This window comes from Hirundo rustica, chromosome 3, assembly GCF_015227805.2.
Source record: "Hirundo rustica isolate bHirRus1 chromosome 3, bHirRus1.pri.v3, whole genome shotgun sequence".
Taxonomy (NCBI): Eukaryota; Metazoa; Chordata; class Aves; order Passeriformes; family Hirundinidae; genus Hirundo; species Hirundo rustica.
The window spans coordinates 67,013,800-67,032,023 of record NC_053452.1 but is presented as its reverse complement, the minus strand read 5'-3'; the positions used below and the strand labels follow the sequence as shown (position 1 = coordinate 67,032,023).

The 18,224-nt window shown below is 40.6% G+C and overlaps 1 protein-coding gene across 1 annotated transcript in view; it reads left to right on the top strand.

Moving 5' to 3' along the window:
* The first annotated feature begins 15,813 nt into the window (after positions 1–15,813).
* RFX6 (regulatory factor X6) overlaps positions 15,814–18,224 on the top strand; it is a 32,630-nt gene continuing 30,219 nt past the window's right edge. The window contains 3 exon segments of the mRNA XM_040058144.1: positions 15,814–15,982; positions 16,197–16,353; positions 17,953–18,076. Of these exon segments, the coding sequence (XP_039914078.1) occupies positions 15,814–15,982; positions 16,197–16,353; positions 17,953–18,076 (450 nt within the window).

The following is an 18,224-nucleotide window of genomic DNA, read 5'->3' as shown; positions in this document are numbered from 1 at the left end:
TATTTTGCTTGCTTTCCCAATAGTCTCTTTGTAGTAAAATATCTATTTACAACCAAGATATTTCTTGTAAATGCAAATGCAACATACAAAATACTTGTAAATACAAATGTTAATACCTAGTTAAGTTAACATTTGGGCTCTTTATTTTAATATAACAGTTTGTGTTTCCTTCATCTGCCTTCTTTCTTTCCATGTGGCATTCTCACTCCTGGGTCAGTGCAGACAGCCTTTTCTCTTATGTATCTGACCACATATATTCATGGGCAGAGGTTGATACCAGTTTATTCTGCTTCTGCACTGACTTGCAAAAATTCCAGATATTTCAAAGGTTTTCCTCTTGACTTATAACAGCATTAACCGTAGTCAGATGCTGGCCCTGACTCATGGGACATTCACTGTCAAATATTCATGTACTCGTTCCTTGCCAGCCATGTAATGCAACCTAAAGCCTGGTTCCACATACTTAGTGTTTCCTTTACCTTGCATATAATTCTGTATATAAAACTTGTGTATACTTAGATGCAACTAAAGCATAAGACTGGAGCCAGCCATTTCCTTAAGCAAGTCACAAGGAATATTACTAAAAAATGTGGCTTTTAAAGGCTTCATACTAAGTACTTTAATAAGGACTCAATGGAAATACAGTACCAATAATTTTAAACTTCAAATTTGCTATGGTTTATGATTAGAAGCAGAAAAGGAACTTTACTCTGGCCAGCATCTAAAAACCTATTAATTTCTATAGAAGAGGATTGTACCTACAAATAAAAAATCCTTACTTGGTCACTTTGGAAAGTGGAAGTTGACATAATAAACATCACATATAATTGGTGCATAATTTCATGTTATTTATAAAAACACCATAAAAAGAGGTGCGCTTTCAAGTCAACTACACGGATTTTATGTCACCGTATTATTTTCAAAAGAAAGAAGGGTGGGGTTTTTTTTTGTTTTCAAGACCTATAACTCATAATTACTACTAGTGATGAGAAGTACGTAATAGTCTTGCTAAGATACCTCAGCCTAATCTAGTATTGCAGAATTGACTTGAACCATTTGTAAACATCCTTTTTTCTTCAGGACTTAGGTGCAATATAAATAATCGTATGGTACAGAGTTCCTTGTTTCAAATGTAGCGACATATCATGGACACAACACTAGACTTTCACAGTTGTCAGCGTAGGAGTATTTCCTGGCAAGTAGATTCAAGTGTAAGAGTCAGGGGAATTTTGTAAAGTACCATCATCTCTTGAAAGCTGCCTCTAATAGACAGTACAAAGATGGTAAACAGGACCTGACAATCCCAAAGCTACTGTGAGAGCCATAGGTGAATTCTAAGAGGCTTTAGAGGATCTTGTGGGAGACAAAGAGGTCCTGTCAGTACCTCTGTGTGCCCCAAAGTTACCTGTTGCCATGACAAAATGGTTATTTCTTCCACTTGGTCTTTGAGAAGGACCAGAATTGGTGAGGTTTGGAGGATGGTCCTGTCAAGCCCTCAGCACTAATCCTTCAGGGGACATCTTGTAAATTTATGCCTGGTAAATTTTTGGCAAAGTGTTGAAAGGACACACAGTTAAAAATGTACAAGAGAAGATGGGTATGACTTGAGTGTGAGGCCAACAGAGTGTACCCTCAAAGCAGTGGACACCTGGAAATGGACCACCTGCTCCTCTTGTGTTTCCAGTTTCTACACCTGGACAGGTCTTTTTGTGCAGAAAGAAGTTTTGCAACTCTCAGTTACTTTGTCCAGCAAAGAGAGAATACACTGTACATGAAACAATCAACCAACATTTTGGCTCAACTTCTTTGTCCTGTTGTTTCTCATGGAGATGATAATGGCTTAGATTCCAACAGGAATATCTTTTCTCTGAAGCCCTTTCAGTCAGGTACTGTTAAAGGGGAAAGACATTTTTCATTACTTTCTATTTTAAACTGGTTTAAATTGTGTTGTTTCCAATCATGTAACAGATAGGAAAATCCTCTGCCAGATATGCATAATAGCTAAGGGAAGAAAGAATAAATTTGGATATTCTCACTCTTATTCAAAGGAGTAGGGTAGCCCTCCTCACTCAGACAAGACTTATACTGATAAAATGGCAGTTGTCCTTTCTGAAGAAGCCAGCAACATTCAAATGAAATCCCATAATTTTCATTAGAGAAGATTAAATATTGGTTAAGATTGCTAGATTTCTTGATCAATAGAACTATAGTGTTTAACACAGTGATTTTGATTTCTTTTAAGGAAGTCTAAATAATGGGGAAAAAAACAAAATAAGGAGGTATTTCATGATTTAATTTCAAATACCTTTTAAAAAGTCTTCTATTTATTGGGATCTATATAGATTAATATTAAATATGAAAATTAAAAAATGGGAAGACAAATACCCATTATTTTGATTTGTAGTCTGTTATGAAAAACAAAGATAAAAATTATAAATACATCAGCATTGAAATGGAATTTGGATGGAAGCCAACAGCTCACATTAATTCCTGAGAAACAAATTAACTCAATTTTCAAGTTCATTGAGTTTGTCCTCTAGAGGGTGTCAGCTGAGCTGCATGGTGGGAAGGACAAATCCTGTTTTTCTTTATCAGGTCACAATGTTGTAATGTGTCTCCTGATGTTCCTTGAAAGCTGAATTTTCCCTGATGCAAATGACCTTGTTGGAGTATTTCTTGTGAAAAACTGAGGTGCTGGGGCGTGGCAGAGACTTCGACCTTTTCCCTGGATTGTCAGGGACATCCCGGGCAGTCTCACAGCAGTTTCTTTTAGAGAAAGTGTCAATATTCCATGTTGAACATATTCAGTGCACTTCTGCTGTTTATGCTAGAAAAAGGATTTAAGAAATTAAAACAGAGTTGTGAAAGGGCCTACATTTGAACGTTTTTAGTTCAGATCAGATATGTTTGTTTCACTTAGCTTTTCTCTGATATCTTAATATACTTAGATTAAATTTCAAGTCAAACACAATTTTAAAGTGAAAAAAACAAGGGGATTTTAATTTTCTGATGTTGACAGGAAATACCTTAGCCATTCCAAAACTGAATGTAAAATACCTGGTTGTTTTATTTAAGTAATACAGCAAGCCTAATCCTATCCCACCCAGCCAAGACAGTCAGCTACATGTAGGTTGGATGCAGCACAATTTTTCTAAAAGCCAGCACGATAGGCATGACCCAATTTATTGAGATGACATTTTCAGAATTTTTCACCAGGTTTTCTTTCTCTCCTCTGTTCCATCTCCTCCCTCCTCTTTTAATTGAAAAACAAGAGAGCAGAAATCTCGTTCATCTGTTGATGCATGACCAAATGCAAATATTTGGTCCCAGCCTGTAGTGAACAGGTCACCCAGAGGGAAAGAAAACCTCTAACTTAGTATTTGGTCTTTCTCCTGAGAGACTGGAGGCCAGGGGTCCTTCTGCCAGTGACTGCTCTCAATCCTAGAGTGAGATCTTTGCTACATGAAAGGAGGGGACTCAAACCTTTTTTCTTCCAGTGCCACATACTTACTGGAATATCATTGACAATTTGTTTGAGAAAGCCCTTCTTGCCTGAGCAGTAAGAACCCTCCTAAGAGACAGCATATTCATAAATTCCTGGGTTTGTATTGCCTAGTATATCTGGCACGTTTTGGAAAATTCTATCAGCAAGAAAGTTTGGCTGGAAGTCATCCCACACAAAAATGCCAAAGGCAAGCAAGTATGAAGTTCATGCCAAGCAACTCTCAGTATTATTAATAAGGAGCACAGTTTGAAATAAAATTAGTTTTATACAAATTTAAAAATGTAAGTAGTTACACTTTTTAGACACCTCCAAGGGTATTGATTGTGGAGGATCTGAGAGTGCTGATTTTGAGTACAGGCTGTTAAAGGGACAGATAACCACATAAACTGAGATAGCCATCTTGGTGACCTTGTGCTTATTCTCATTAAATCACTTTTGCAAATAGCACTTAGTGATTTTTTAACTCTTGCAGAGCTTGTCCCACGGAAGTTCCTTTACAACTATTAGCATTTTTCTTCAGTCATTTTGGAGATTAAGCAGAACTGCTAATATTAAACAGTAATTTGAATAAGAAATGAAAATAGGTTTTGGAGGCAGGGACTGAAAGTCAGCTGGACCCCAATTTTAACAGAATGCCTTAATGAGTAAAATGTTTCATGAAAATACTCACTCAAATGTTCAAGTCTACTCAAATATCAGCATAAGAAGAAGAGAGAAATCATTTGCTTTCCTCCCTCAGGATACTCTAACACGAACACATTTGGAAACATGGATTTAAAACTCTTCAGATAGAGAAGAAAATCAAGTCCATGTCTACCAAATATGCCAGCTGACAGGACCTGGAATGGCAGGAAAAGAGCAGATTTTCACTTTCGGATTTCATAAACCTTTATCTTGTCACTGTCTTGAAACCTCATATCTGAGCATGCACAAAGCCTTTCCCTGAATACTTAGTTATCTTGACATAGAAAAACATACTTTGGGATTGAACTGGAGAATTTCCAGATGTCTCTTTCAACATCATCTATTGTGTAGTTCCATGATAGTGCCACACTCAATAGTGCCTGGAAATAGGTGTCCATAGATGCCAAACTGTAGAAGATGCAAGTGGGATTTGAGGCTCCTCTCAGGACAAACTACTGTAGGCAGTCCTGAGTTCAGCCACGAGCTCTTGGGGAATTGTGTTTCTGAGAACCTAAATCTCCTTATGTTTGTACAGGAGATAAGCTGTTAGGAGCTCCTTACCCAGCTCTGTAGGCAAGGTACAAGATTCCTGAAGGTAGATAGGTTTTATGCCTTAGCTAACTCAGTCCAGGTTTGTTGCTTATTGGTTCAAGGTTGTCACTGTCACCCTTATTCTGGACTTTTTAATTTACTTTGGTCAAGATCTTTTGAGATCTTAAAAGATTTCATTTCACCTTACCAGATTTAACTGATTGTGTTATAAAAGTAAACATATACCTGCAAAGAGAGTACAGGCAGAACAGGTGACACTCATAAAAATTCCTTTCAGATAAGGAAAAGAACCCAAAATAGCAAATCCATGAGTCACTCTGGAGGCTGACTTCAACCTTCAGATTGAAAGACTGAGGAAAAAAGAAAAAAAGTTTCACACATTAAAACCATTGGGAATGTTTACTACTAAAAAAGTTCACTGTTATAATATTGTAGAGTAGCATAGCATTCTACACACTTCCTACAGAATACTGTGCACTATTGTTTAAGGACAGCTTGCATATACAAAAATACTGCATTACTAACTTTGACTAACAAGAAAATAGGAAAGAGACTTTTGCTGTAAGTCATTTCTGTTCCTGACAAGAAATTGTCTTTGAAGAAATAGCTCCAGGATGGATAAACCCATTAATCTGCAGTTACTCTCACAAGCATTCAGCTTATACACATTTTAGAAATACAATATGAAATGGCTACCAGCACATAAATGAATTTGATCTTAGGTTTGGTATGAAATCTCCTTGCAACCACCCAGCCTTTAAAGCTGAGGGTGATAGAACAACTATCATGACACCCATTAACTGGAAGAAGAAACAAGTTACGTCAGCAGCTATGCAAAAGACAGCAAAAACTTACTAGGATCAACCAAGAACAGAGCAAAGAGTACATTAGCTATGTGAATTTTTCTTTTACTTGTTGCCAGAGATTTGTAGATATTTTCTCAAGTAGATTTTCAGGCATTCAATTTTCTGCAATTTTCAGGTACTTACATTATGACCTACATAGATGAAAAGGTTATTGCCGCACTGCCAGACAGAAATTTCATTATTTCATAAAAAAGCAGGAAGTTTTATCTGAAAAAAGGAAAAAAAATAGTATTTTCCTAGAGGGATATTTAAATATTTCTATGTTTAAAAGATAGAAGTATGTACCAGTCTTTTCTCTTAGATGGGGGCCACTAAAGTCTGAAAGGATAAGTATAAAACCTTGTACTACAGGTTGTTCTACGGATTCTTCCAACAGAAAAGGGGGGTTCTATCCTTTATAAGTAATCCAGAGAGGAAGCAAGAAAAAAGAACGTAAGGAGTTTGGGGCCAATAAATATAGTGTTTTTCCATCTGGTTTTTGGGTTTTTTTGTTTGTTTGTTTTGTTGGGGGGGGGGGTTGTTTTATTTTTGGTTGGTTGGTTTTAAATTCGAATGGTTCCCTTCTTTTCACACATCAATTCCTTTACATAAATTTCCATCACCCACTGGGGAAGCTCTGTTTTAATGTCACTCCTGGTAGTAAGAAAACCCATATTTGTGTAGCATCTAATATCCAAATTGTTAAAATCTTTCCTCTACCTCTAATACATTGAAATGCAGATACTGCTTCTTCTAAATCTGCAGAATAAATGCTCTTATGTGGATGCAGAATTCTTTTACAGTCGTTTGTCTAAGCAGTTGAATAAGGGCAGCAGATTCTTAAGACATACAGAATGGTTTGAACTGAAAAGGACCATTAAGATCATCTAGTTCCAAACTTCCTGCTATGGACAGGGACACTTTGCACTAGACAAGATTGCTGAAAGCCCCATCCAACCTGCCTTGAACACTTTCAGATATGGGACATCCACAACTTCCCTGGGCAACCTGCTCCAGTAACTCACCAACTTCATTGTAAAAATGTCTTCCTTGTATAAAGTGTAAATTCACCCTCTCTCACTTTTAAGTCATTGCCTCTTGTCCTGTCACTACAAAACTTACTTAAAAGTCTTTTTTCACCTTTCTGGTAAGGCACTTTTATGTACTGAAAGACTGTAAATATTTTCTTCTTGTTCCTGAGACAATATCTTGGTTAAGAAAGTTAATGTCATTATTTCCACGTGAATGCATTCAAAAATCATCAACAAGGCACAATCAAAACCTGCTGATGATAATGATGATAACAATGATGATGATGATGATGATGATGATGATGATGATGATGATGATGGTAGTTCTCATTAGAGTCTGTGAATATATCTGCAGGTTAATGAAAGGTGATTCATAACATCATGATTACAAGAAGTGAGGCAGTAAAAAAGGCCTCTGCACAGGGGCCACATGTACTCCTATCTCATTAATGAGAAATTAGGAAACAGAAAACTAATTATTTTCTGCATTAAACCAGAGTAATTTACAGCCTAATTCTGCAGATATGTTTAGGCTACACTCATCTGTACCCTGCAGGACTAGAATAAGGCAGATGTCCAGAGAAGGCGTGAGACTATCATGTTTAGAAATGTCCCAATGTGCCTTCCAATTCAAAGCATAATGTGATCTATTAAGTACCAAGGTCTTTGAAGACAGAAGTTTTAATACGTGGCAATGTAGCATGTGCATTGCATTATTAGGAAAAAAACGTTAATGGAAACATGAAAGAAAAGAAATGGAAAGTGAATTTTAGGGTCAGATTTGTTTAATCCCATAGACCCAACACACATATTTTGAAACAAAACCCATAGTCACCAGAGTTTCTCATCAGGAATTTAATTCCTGTGAGAGCTTTCTCTTTCTCCAAAGATCTAGATCTTATTCAGTCTGGTTTATTTATGATATTTCTGATTTGTAAACTGAGCATTTCCAAGTGCCTTGTTTTTAATAAAGTGTTGTAGTAGTATTTGATTGGAATTTAGATAAATGTGCAGATATGTCCATGCATATTTTCTGGAAGCTTATATGCAAATATATGAAAAATTAAAAATGTAGTTAGATAAAGACCAAGAGCTGGTTTCTATTGCTATGTGTTATCATTCTTCACCCCAAAACAGTGTATTATGAGATCTACAAAGTTTCTCTGTGGAATTCCTCTGGCTGTTGAAATAAGATGACGTGGTTTAGTGGCTATGGTGGTATTCAGTCAAAGGTTGGACTTGATAATCTTGGATGTCTTTTTCAACCCTAATGGTTCTATAATTCTATGAAAATAGTCCAAACAAGTGCAAGAGATCTGGTGAAGGGTAAATCCAACATGCTAAAAGCATAGAATAACCCTGTCTCTTGGAGTACCCTTTACTGCCGTCACAGTAGCCAAGGCATCACTTCAGGATGCCCTTAACTCAAGTTTGTTCAGATTGCAGTGGGATGTACGGCTAAATCCTGCACAAATGTTCTCTGCCCTTAATCACAGAATCCATCTGTTGGTAAGAGACACAGCAAAAACCTTTATGGTGTTTTCAAAACATGTAGCAAGTGGAACAGGTGGTGTTGAAGGTGTTCTGGGTGAAGGGAAGGACTAGTTCAGGCTGGCTGGAGCTGAGGAGATACTCAGCCTCCTTCGGCTTGGTGTTAAACAGAGCAGGAAACAGGCAAGTTGGCTTATTTAATGTCAATGATTTGGGAAGCACCCTGACCACCGGGAACCTGGCTGTTACTGAGCACATCCAGTATCCCTTTATCAAGGAACCCTTATCAACTTAGATCCTCTGCATCATGCATGGTTTCATACTGTGCCCTCCCCAGGGCGTGCCTGGCTTCCTGTCCACTATCCCAGCTACCCTAAGGATTTTGTCCTTGGCCAGGATTTATGCTCAGAAGTGCTGAAAACAGAAACAACTACTTTGTGGTTGGACTTAGATCTTTGACAGTAAGGAACATAATTCTTCCTATGCAGATATTTGAGATAATTTTCCTCCAGAACAGATTCCAGAATCTGCTACAAGCAAGAAGTTGTGATTTTTCTTAGAGCACAATACTTCTGTGACTGTGTGCATGTGACAAAGTGAATTTTTATCTAATGTTTGCTTAGCAAATAAGGACCTAATCAAGAGCTCATTGAAGTCAGTAGGAAGGATACAATTGCCTCTGGATCAGGCATTGAATTGCTCTCACATTGTCATTAAATATAATGTATATACTAAATGCTTTTTAAAATATTGTCCAAATATATAATGAAAAAAAAAAAACCAAGCAACAAAAACCAACAACTTTTTTGTTCTGTCCCAAAATTTTTAAATATTTTGCTATAACATATTCATTAATGGGAAAAACCATTTCATCAGTGAAAGAACAGGACAGTAACAGCAAACACAGTTCCTGACCTTAGAAAATACTTGCCTGAAGTAAGTCAGAGCTAGCAGTGCATGAATATCTCTCCATCCAGGAAACAGCCTCACCTCCTCATCATTCAAAGCATCACTCTTGCATCTCAAAACAGAGCATATGCCAGAAATGGGAATATCCGAAGGGGTAAGCAGTGGTCCTGCTTCAAGATTATCTGAGGGCCTGAGCAACTTCCAGGTGAAGGCACTGTTTGTCCCTGTGACTTTGTGTAATGTGTCTAATTGATTAAAAAAAAAAAATCTGGAGTAAAAACCAGAATTATTCAGAGAAACAGAGCACTAGACTCAGATACAGAGCACTCAGTAGGTTCCTAGTGTAGCACGCTTTTGTTCATGCCTAGCTGGAGGAACATTGGTAATATTCCTTTAAAAATGGAAAGGGAAGGGAAGGGAAGGGAAGGGAAGGGAAGGGAAGGAAGGGAAGGGAAGGGAAGGGAAGGGAAGGGAAGGGAAGGGAAGGGAAGGGAAGGGAAGGGAAGGGAAGGGAAGGGAAGGGAAGGGAAGGGAAGGGAAGGGAAGGGAAGGGAAGGGAAGGGAAGGGAAGGGAAGGGAAGGGAAGGGAAGGGAAGGGAAGGGAAGGGAAGGGAAGGAAGAAGGTTGTTTTACACGATAGAATTGTAAGGTTGCACAGTAACTGTGAGAGATTATTTGTTTAAAGGCAGCTGCATTAATCTAAAAAGCACATTTTGCACATCACCCGTGAATAGGTCCGTGGTTCCACAGACAGTTCAGCAGATCCTATTGCTGCAAAAGTGAGGAAATTTTTCTCCCCTCTATTCTTATATATCCTCTCCTTCCTTTATCCTAACCATCCTCCTTCCCTTTCCCCAAGTCCCAGTGATACCATCCCACACACATTCTGGCTCTGAACACACTTCTGGGCTGATTCAACTATTTGAAATATCAGAAAGACCTTAATTGTTTTTTCTTGGCCTTGTTTTCTGTTACTTCAGTAATTAAACTGACACAGAAGTGTCTAAAAGTGCTGAATGCTAGCAGAGGGAGTGTATGGCTAAGAACAGGGTGGACAGAGAGTCACAGAGGGGAAAAAACCTTGTTTTGAGAAGTGGTGAGCTGTCTGTGAATGCAGCAGTTTAGTGAGCTGCACCTAGATGGTGGTAGAACTTTCAGGACTCAGCTTTGCATAGACAGAATAGTCCCTTGACTTAAATGGTTTGCTTCTGCTAACACCTATTTAGAAGTTGTTTGCGGATAGGCTAGTTATACAAGTGCTGCTAATAGAGTTGTTTGGAGTATCTGCAGAAACTCTCAAAATCACTTCTTTAATGGTGAACATATGCTCTAAGCTCAGCTCTATTCTTGGATCATTCACAGAGGAACACAAGATGTTTGAATAGTGAAAAACACTGCTGGCCTCCTTAATATTTTTTTTTCCTGAATGTGCCCACCAAAGCACAGTGCAAATACATGAATGGTGAAGTGGCTGTTCAGTCTGTAAGCTTGTAGGAGCGTGTACTTATATGAATACAAACATTTTCTCCCAATTTGGCACAAGAAAAAAGAATACATACTGAAAAAATGGTATTTCAAAATCAAGATAAGTAACCTGAGACAACTGTTTAACATTAACTGAAGAGACATGAAGAGAGAGGTAAGCATTGAGATTTTTTGTTCACATGTAGCTACATAAGGTCAGAACTATATAGTTTACCTTGACTATCTACAGAGCGTAAAGTCTCCCTAGGTTTGGAGGGGATAGAGATATGTGAACTCTGAAGGGGTTAGTGTAATATGTGGTTTGTTTATTTTGAAGTTTGTTCTTTGGGAAAAAAAAAATAGAAGGGCCCACTTCTATACAAAACAGAACTGGTTTTCATTTAAAGATCATAGGAACAGGCAGTGAGTAAAATACCCAAATGTAAAGAGACAGAGAGACAGGTCTGGCTTTTTCAGCTGGAGACAGACTAGGAAATACATTATTAAACATCACCATCTACTGGATGCCAGTAATTGTTCCTTATAAGGGAAACCGTAAGCTTCTGTGCTGAATTAACTTGTCAGACAAGCCCATGCTTCCACAGATCTGGCTCTGCTTGTAATATTATTGGCAGGGCAAGGTTTGCGGATCATTCCATACCAAGCTGGGAAAAGATTTTCAACATTATGAAAACTCAGAAAGTTCAGGGTGTTACAATAAAAGCTATGAAATTGCTAATAAGGCAGAATGAGAACCTACAAAAAGAAGGTGGGAATAGTCAGGCACGGGGCAATAGCATCTTTTGGGTAATCAATTTATTTTCTTGTGGTATTTTTGTGTTGATGCACACACACACGCGTAGCCAATGGAGTTGGGTGGTTCTCCTCCTGGATAGTTTGTGCTGATTGCAGTTCCATAGTTTTGAATATTAACTATTCACTCTGTTGGCTGCACAGATGAAGTTCAACCATATTTGTGTGATTTTACAGCATCAGCACTGGCAGTTCACAGGGCTTGCTGAAGTCAAAAGGCACCAATGTGGGTTGCACTCCCCTGCTGTAGCTGCTGAGCTGGACTGGCTGGGCAATGAAAGATCGTCCTTCCCTTCCCCACTGAGAGCAGAAGTCCCCAGCCCCACAATGAAGGATGCCACTTCCCTTGCCTAGCGCCCTCCCTTCACTTCCACATCTTTCTCCACCTTCTTCTTGTACAAGCACCAGAGAAGCCACAACACAAAATGGCAGCAGTGGGTGATACAAGTATCCTCCTCTATGGTCGAAGCGAGATCCAAAGGAAAAGTGCTAAAATTTGAGGGCCCTCCTCCTTCCTTCCCTTTGCTTTCTCTAAGGTTTCACTTGGTCGCATGCACAAAACTGGTGACTCAAGACATCAGAAAGAAGCAAATTCTTTAGAGAAATTAGTTAGCAAAAATTGCTGATGTATAAGAACCTTATAAGGCTCAGAAAAAAAAAACTGCAAAGAGTTTTTTTCCACTGAGTGATGTTCTCAAGTCATCATTACAGTTAATTTATCAAAAGGGATGAATCAATAATTATTATAAACAATAAAGCTAAGATTTTGGAGGATGTTTCAATGCTTTAACCCTTAAATTAATAGAGATACATATCTAAAGAAATTTTTGTGTAAAAAATAAAAAAATCTGTTCTTGGATACATACTTTCAAAAAGTGTTGCCAGAGACAGTATCAAATGCAGTAATTAGCTTAGTGCACTGATTTTTTTTTTTTTTTTTTTTTTTTTTTTTAAATTTTCAAGACCAAAATACTCTCAAAAAGTAAACACTGAGATGTGGAAAGGACCAAAACAAATGGGAAAGCTGTCTTGTTTGAATTGGTGGTGATTAAAACTGTTTCTTGCAAAGAAATGGAGTTTCAGGAAGAGCTAAATAGATTCATGCTATGTTAAAACAAAGAGGATGACAAACACTGACAATAATGACAAATTAATTTATTATATCCTTGTAGAATACTGGTATGTACCATACTTTACTTTTATTGTACTATCAGCATATTTGGAAAGAAATTGGTGTTAGAGTCCACCAAATAGTCCTGGCACCAACACCGTATCAAGACTTCTATGTAGTTCATTTGTCTGGGAAGGATATGAGGTGAAACAGCTTCCAACACTTAAGTAAACATCATGCAGGATTACACAGGAATAGATCGATAACAAATTGTATTTCTATTGCTGCATTTATCTTCCAAACATTTTGCAGTTCAAAACAGAGAATCCCTCAGGTACGTTGTGGTTAATGGCAAGTCACACTGATATGAATAAAGTTGAAAAATGTTTTGTTTTAATGTGCTGTGTTGGCTAAAAGGAAAGCTGCAGCAAGATGAAATGGTGCAATACCTGAGTGCTGATATAAAAGATATTTCACATAAAAATTAAAGAAACAAATAATTTTTTGTCCTATAGAGCACATATATCTGATAATTTACTCCAGGCTATACAACAGACTGTTGAATTTTGGTAGGATTGCATCATTACAAAATTCACCTAAAACCAATCAAGGCTTCCTAAGCTCTCAGTATAGACCTAGAAGGGAAACAGATTTATGAGGCGATGGTTTCACTGGGTAATGTGCCTGGTATTAATTACCTCTGGGAGCCACCTTTTCTTCTCCACTGACTCTAAAGGAGACTGAGATGAACAGATTAGACTAAGAAAACTCATTCTGAGACAAAGCTAGGCAAGAGGTGTTGCATGCTTCAAGTCCACATTATAGAACCATCGATTAGTTTGGGTTGGAAGGGACCTTTGAAGCTCATGTAATTTTATCCTCCTGCAATGTGCATGGACATCTCCAACTAAATCAGGTTGCTCAGAGCCCCATCCCATCCAGCCTCACTTTGAATGTTTCCAGGGATGACATATGCACCCACCTTGGCACTCATCTTTGTGCGTATGTGTGTGTATGTATATATATGTGTGTGTATATATATATACACACATATATATATATACACACACACACACACACACATATATATAGGTCTCTGTGTGTGTACAAGTTTTGTATAGGAAAATTCTAAAAAAACACCTACACATGGATATTTGTTTTAATAGTTCAACTTCATAATTAGATTTTATTCAGTAATAAGCAGTATGGTTAGGACCGTGATTCTCAACAAACACACTCCAGAATGATATTAAAAATTTCTAGGCACAAGCAATGCTGTAATGTCCTTGGTACTTGTGGTTTCAGCTAGCCCAATTTTCTACTTCCCCCATCCTTTCTGTCTCCCAAAGGCTGAAATCATACATTAGGGTGGACTGTTGACTCCAGAAAGAGGGAGCTTAAATGTGGGGCAGGATTGTCCACCTGCCATAGCTTTTGGCGTCTCTCCTTTGCTTCAGCAAGATTACAAATGGTTGCTACAGGGTGGAAACTAGCTGGTCCCTAGGCTGGACCCCTTATTCAGTTAATCCCTGTGTTGATGGTGATGGATAGAATTCATTAGTGTCACTGAGAATATTCTGGCACCATAAGAATCCTGCCCTTTAAGAACAAATAGCTACATTTAGCTCCATAGTACCAAAATATCCATGTTCAATGTCACATTTGGTTTGGATCACAAAAGATTCAACACAACAATAAGCAGCTGAGAGGTTTTATTATACCACAGAAATATTCGTCATGGTGGACCAAACTGTGAAGTGCTCAGGCCAGGCAAAAATCAGAGAGTCAAATGAGATTTTAGCACAACCTCAAACAAAGCTATTGGAACCAGATACTGAACTCTCCCAGTGAGTTAGGGTACACAGGCACGTGTGGTCAAAGCCATGTAAAACATCACTTAATGAAGTAAGAAGGGAACATGGAAAGAGTGAAGTAATGTTGAATGGAGTAACCAGTAATGAAAGAAATAGATTTTACACAGTGGAGGAAAGGGGTGTAAGCAGAACAGCAGAAAATTTGGGCTAAATGACATTTTTATCTCTGGGACCCTCTCACAGGTCTGCCTTGGGTCTAAAGTCCGTAATTTATTCTTATGATGAGGTTTTGGGCCTTTCAGCAGATATGGGCACACCTAGGGTTTTGTTAAATATGGATTTGATAGATGATAGCTGGTCTGCCAATGCATCTGTGCAGGAGTGGCAGTGGCCATATTCTGCTGCTTTGTAGTGCTGGTGGGATCAACGACTTGAGGTGCAACAGAAGACTGGAAGAGAGAAGGAAAACAGCTGCTCATGAGCTTTGTGTTTGTGACAGCCCAGCCCTACTTGATGGCTCCAAGAATACTTCACAATTCATCCAATATAACATTTCAGGGCTGCTTGCTACCGCAAGTCATACTACAATTTCCCAGTCCTGATCTGGAACAGCACAACACCTAACACTTTGCTTTAATGAGAATTTATTAAAACAGTGGATGTTGCAGTGATCAGACTAAATTTCCGTCCTACTGACAATTTTGTTCTCTGGAAAAACCAAGCACCACTTTCCATGATTCTCTCCTGCCATCTCTCAGTCAGTATGCCGAAATGGAGCAAAGCAAAGACACACGCCTGCCAGATGAATACACAAAATGAAGATGTTTTGTTCCATCACACGCAACATTACACTGGAAATGAAGGAAATAGGGACAGTGACGGATAGTGTCCAGAAGGGTCCCACGGCCGGCCTTGCGGCTGTCAGGAGGCAGCTGCGAAGCGCAGAGCTCCCGTCAGTCACCCGTCAGAGGGGAGAACAAGGGGAACCTCCGCGGCCGCCCTCTGCCCTAAAGGGACATGGGCACCCTGCGGTCGCCCCTTGCGGCGGGCCGGGAGCTGCTCCCTGACACCAGCCGGAGCCACCGCCGGCGGGAGTTAATCATTAAATCCCCGGCAGATCTGCTCCTGGCCGGCTCCCCCGAACCTCCTCGGCCTTCAGTCGTCCCCTGTCCCCTTCTGGCCTGAGCGAGCACGGCGGCAGGAGGGGAAGCGGAGGCAGGGAGGGAGACCCCTCCCCGCCGCCGCCCGACAGCCGCCTGAGGGCCGCCGTGCGAGGCGGAGCCCCCTGGGCGGGCGGGCCGTCCCTGCCCCTGCCCGCAGGAGAGCCGTGCAGCCGCCCCGGACAGCGGCGTAGGGCACACCTGTCCCCCGCCGCCGCCCCCGCATCGCCTCTCCTCCCCTTCACGGCGGTGCTTGGCCGACACCGTCTCCGGCCGCGGTACAAAGCCCCGGCCCACGCCTCAGCCGTCGCCCACCGCGCCCTCAGGCCGCCGCTCCCGCCCCGTCCGCTCGCTCCCGTCGCCTCCCGACGCCTCCCGACGCCCATGGGCGCCGCCCGCGCCGCGCCGGGGCAGAGCCGGCGCCGCTGAGGAGCATGGCCAAGGGACCCGAGCAGGGGGACGCCTTCCTGCACCTCCCGGCCGCGCAGGCGGTGCCCGCCGAGGCGCAGGAGGAGCGCTACGCGGGGCTGCTGGGGCGAGGCTTGCTGCCCTGCGCCCGGGAGGCGCTGCCCGAGCCGCCGCTGTCCGCCGGCATCAAGGCAGGTAAAGGCTGGGAGCCGGCAGCGTGCCCCGCGGCCGGGCAGGGGTGCCCAACGGGGACGGGCAGCGGGAGCCGCTGCTCGGGCTCCGGCGGGTACGCGGCTGCCGGGGCCGTCCCTCAGCCCGCGGCGGGCAGGGCGGCAGGTGGGAGGGGAGGCGTGTTGCGGGACCGTAACCATGCCCTTGGGTCTCTCTTCTTGTCCCCCGCGGCGCACAGAAACACGCTTCGGCAGCGAAGCCCTCTCCTCGGAAGAAGAGGATGCGGATGCCCGCGACGGCGCGCTGACAGCCGCCGACCAGAGCTCGTCTTCGAAGAAGAGCATCGCGCAGATTATGAAGGACAAGAAGAAGCAGACGCAGCTCACCCTGCAATGGTAGGGCTCCAGACAGCCCCCGCTGCCCGCCCCGGGGGCTCCAGGACCGAGCCGAAGTGTCCGTCACACTCAGAGGGACCAGTAACAGCTGAACCGGCAAAGAGGGAGACATCTCGCTGTTCTTTAAAAAAGAATTTGTCATCTTTGGGGTGTTTCATTAGTTAGTTTTTGTTTCCTTTGTTTGTTTTGAGGGTTTCTTTTGGATGAGCCTCATCTACAAATAAGGACACCCATCCCCAAATTTCTGAGTTTTGAAATTATGAATTATTGTCACTTAACAGACGTTTCAGTCAGATTCTCGCACTATGTGGCTATCAATGAAGTATATCATAAAAATGTAGAAATGAAACATTATTTAAGAATTGCATTGGTGAGTGGCTACTTTAATTGTCCTTTAAGGCTGTCATAGTTAGATTTTCACTATCTTATAATGCATTTCTTTAACATTATGTTCTCCCACCCACTGAGGCCCTAACTTGGGTCTATTTTATCTGGGGAAAAAAGTTAACCAAATAAGAGGTCAAATTCTGCAGACATTAATTGATGAATGTTTATATTGAAGTACATTTGAAATTAGGGAGGAGTGCTGTTGAATTACATGGGAACTTAATTACAAAATGCAGACTGTCAGTAGGGGTGTTTTTTCCTCTTCAAACTGAAAAATTAGACTAACCCTAATTATTTAGTTTCTTATTCTAGTTTACATCTGACTCCTGAGTGTAAATAGTTAAGGATTTAAGTCTGGCAGGGCGGTGCAAAATTATTCAATATGCAGGGCTCACAACGCAGTATTTCCTTACAAATTTGTGTAATATGAGAAACAAATTTATTGCACATCATTGCAGGAGTAGAGAACAATGTAAAACAATAAAGAAAAAAAGAAACAAAAACCCACAGTAGAACAGAGAAATGCCCAGCTGTTACCAAGGATTCTCTTCAAGTGAGACCAGTCAGGTTTTTGCTTCAGTTTTAAAAATTTTACTTTAATGACCATCACTCAGCACTTGTATTCTGTAAACTGATTGAGAAGGTACATAGAAATTCACCTTCTTCAAAATACTCCGTTGTTTGTTGTTTTTCACTGTGGTTTGAAGCATTTTCAGGTCCAGAGCGGAAATTAAAAAGCAAAAGGAGGAAAAAAATGGACTTTAGCTCAGGTGTTGAGGATACAGAAGATGCAAGTCCAGATCCTGCTCTTAAATCCTTTCAAAGGACTGGCTTAAACCCAGGTCTTTCATAGTCTAGTTAAGGCTCTTATTTTCGGATGAAGGTTGGCTCTTAGGTGATGATAATTTAGTTATCTAAATAAAGCAAAAAAGTTCAGACATTAAAAAAAGACTCATTAAGAACAGGAATCTGGCTCCAGGTTTTCCATATTCTGCAGCTAGCCTAAGCCATGAGTGTGGAGTCTGTCTGTTGTGCCTGTCATGTTCAGGAGAAACTCATCTGTGTGCTCTGATGGAATTCTTCAGTAAAATTAAAGAAAGAAGAGCAACCAAAAAAAAAAAAAAAAAAAGAGAGCAATACCAAAAACTGGAAAATGCAATCAGGAGAAATGGCATGTTGCTTCTTACTCTGGCAGTTTCTTTCTCTACACAGGCTGGAAGAAAACTATATTGTATGTGAAGGAGTTTGTTTACCAAGATGCATCCTTTATGCACATTATTTAGACTTCTGCAGAAAAGAGAAGCTGGAACCTGCCTGTGCTGCCACTTTTGGGAAGGTAATAAGTAAATGCCTTCATAATTTGTTAGATCAGTTGTTTGGAAGAATCAGTTTAGTACACCTGTGTAAAAATGCTTCTGAAATTCACATGTTTTCTACTACTAATGTGCATGGAATCAAACAAACTATAGGCATTTCTTAAACAT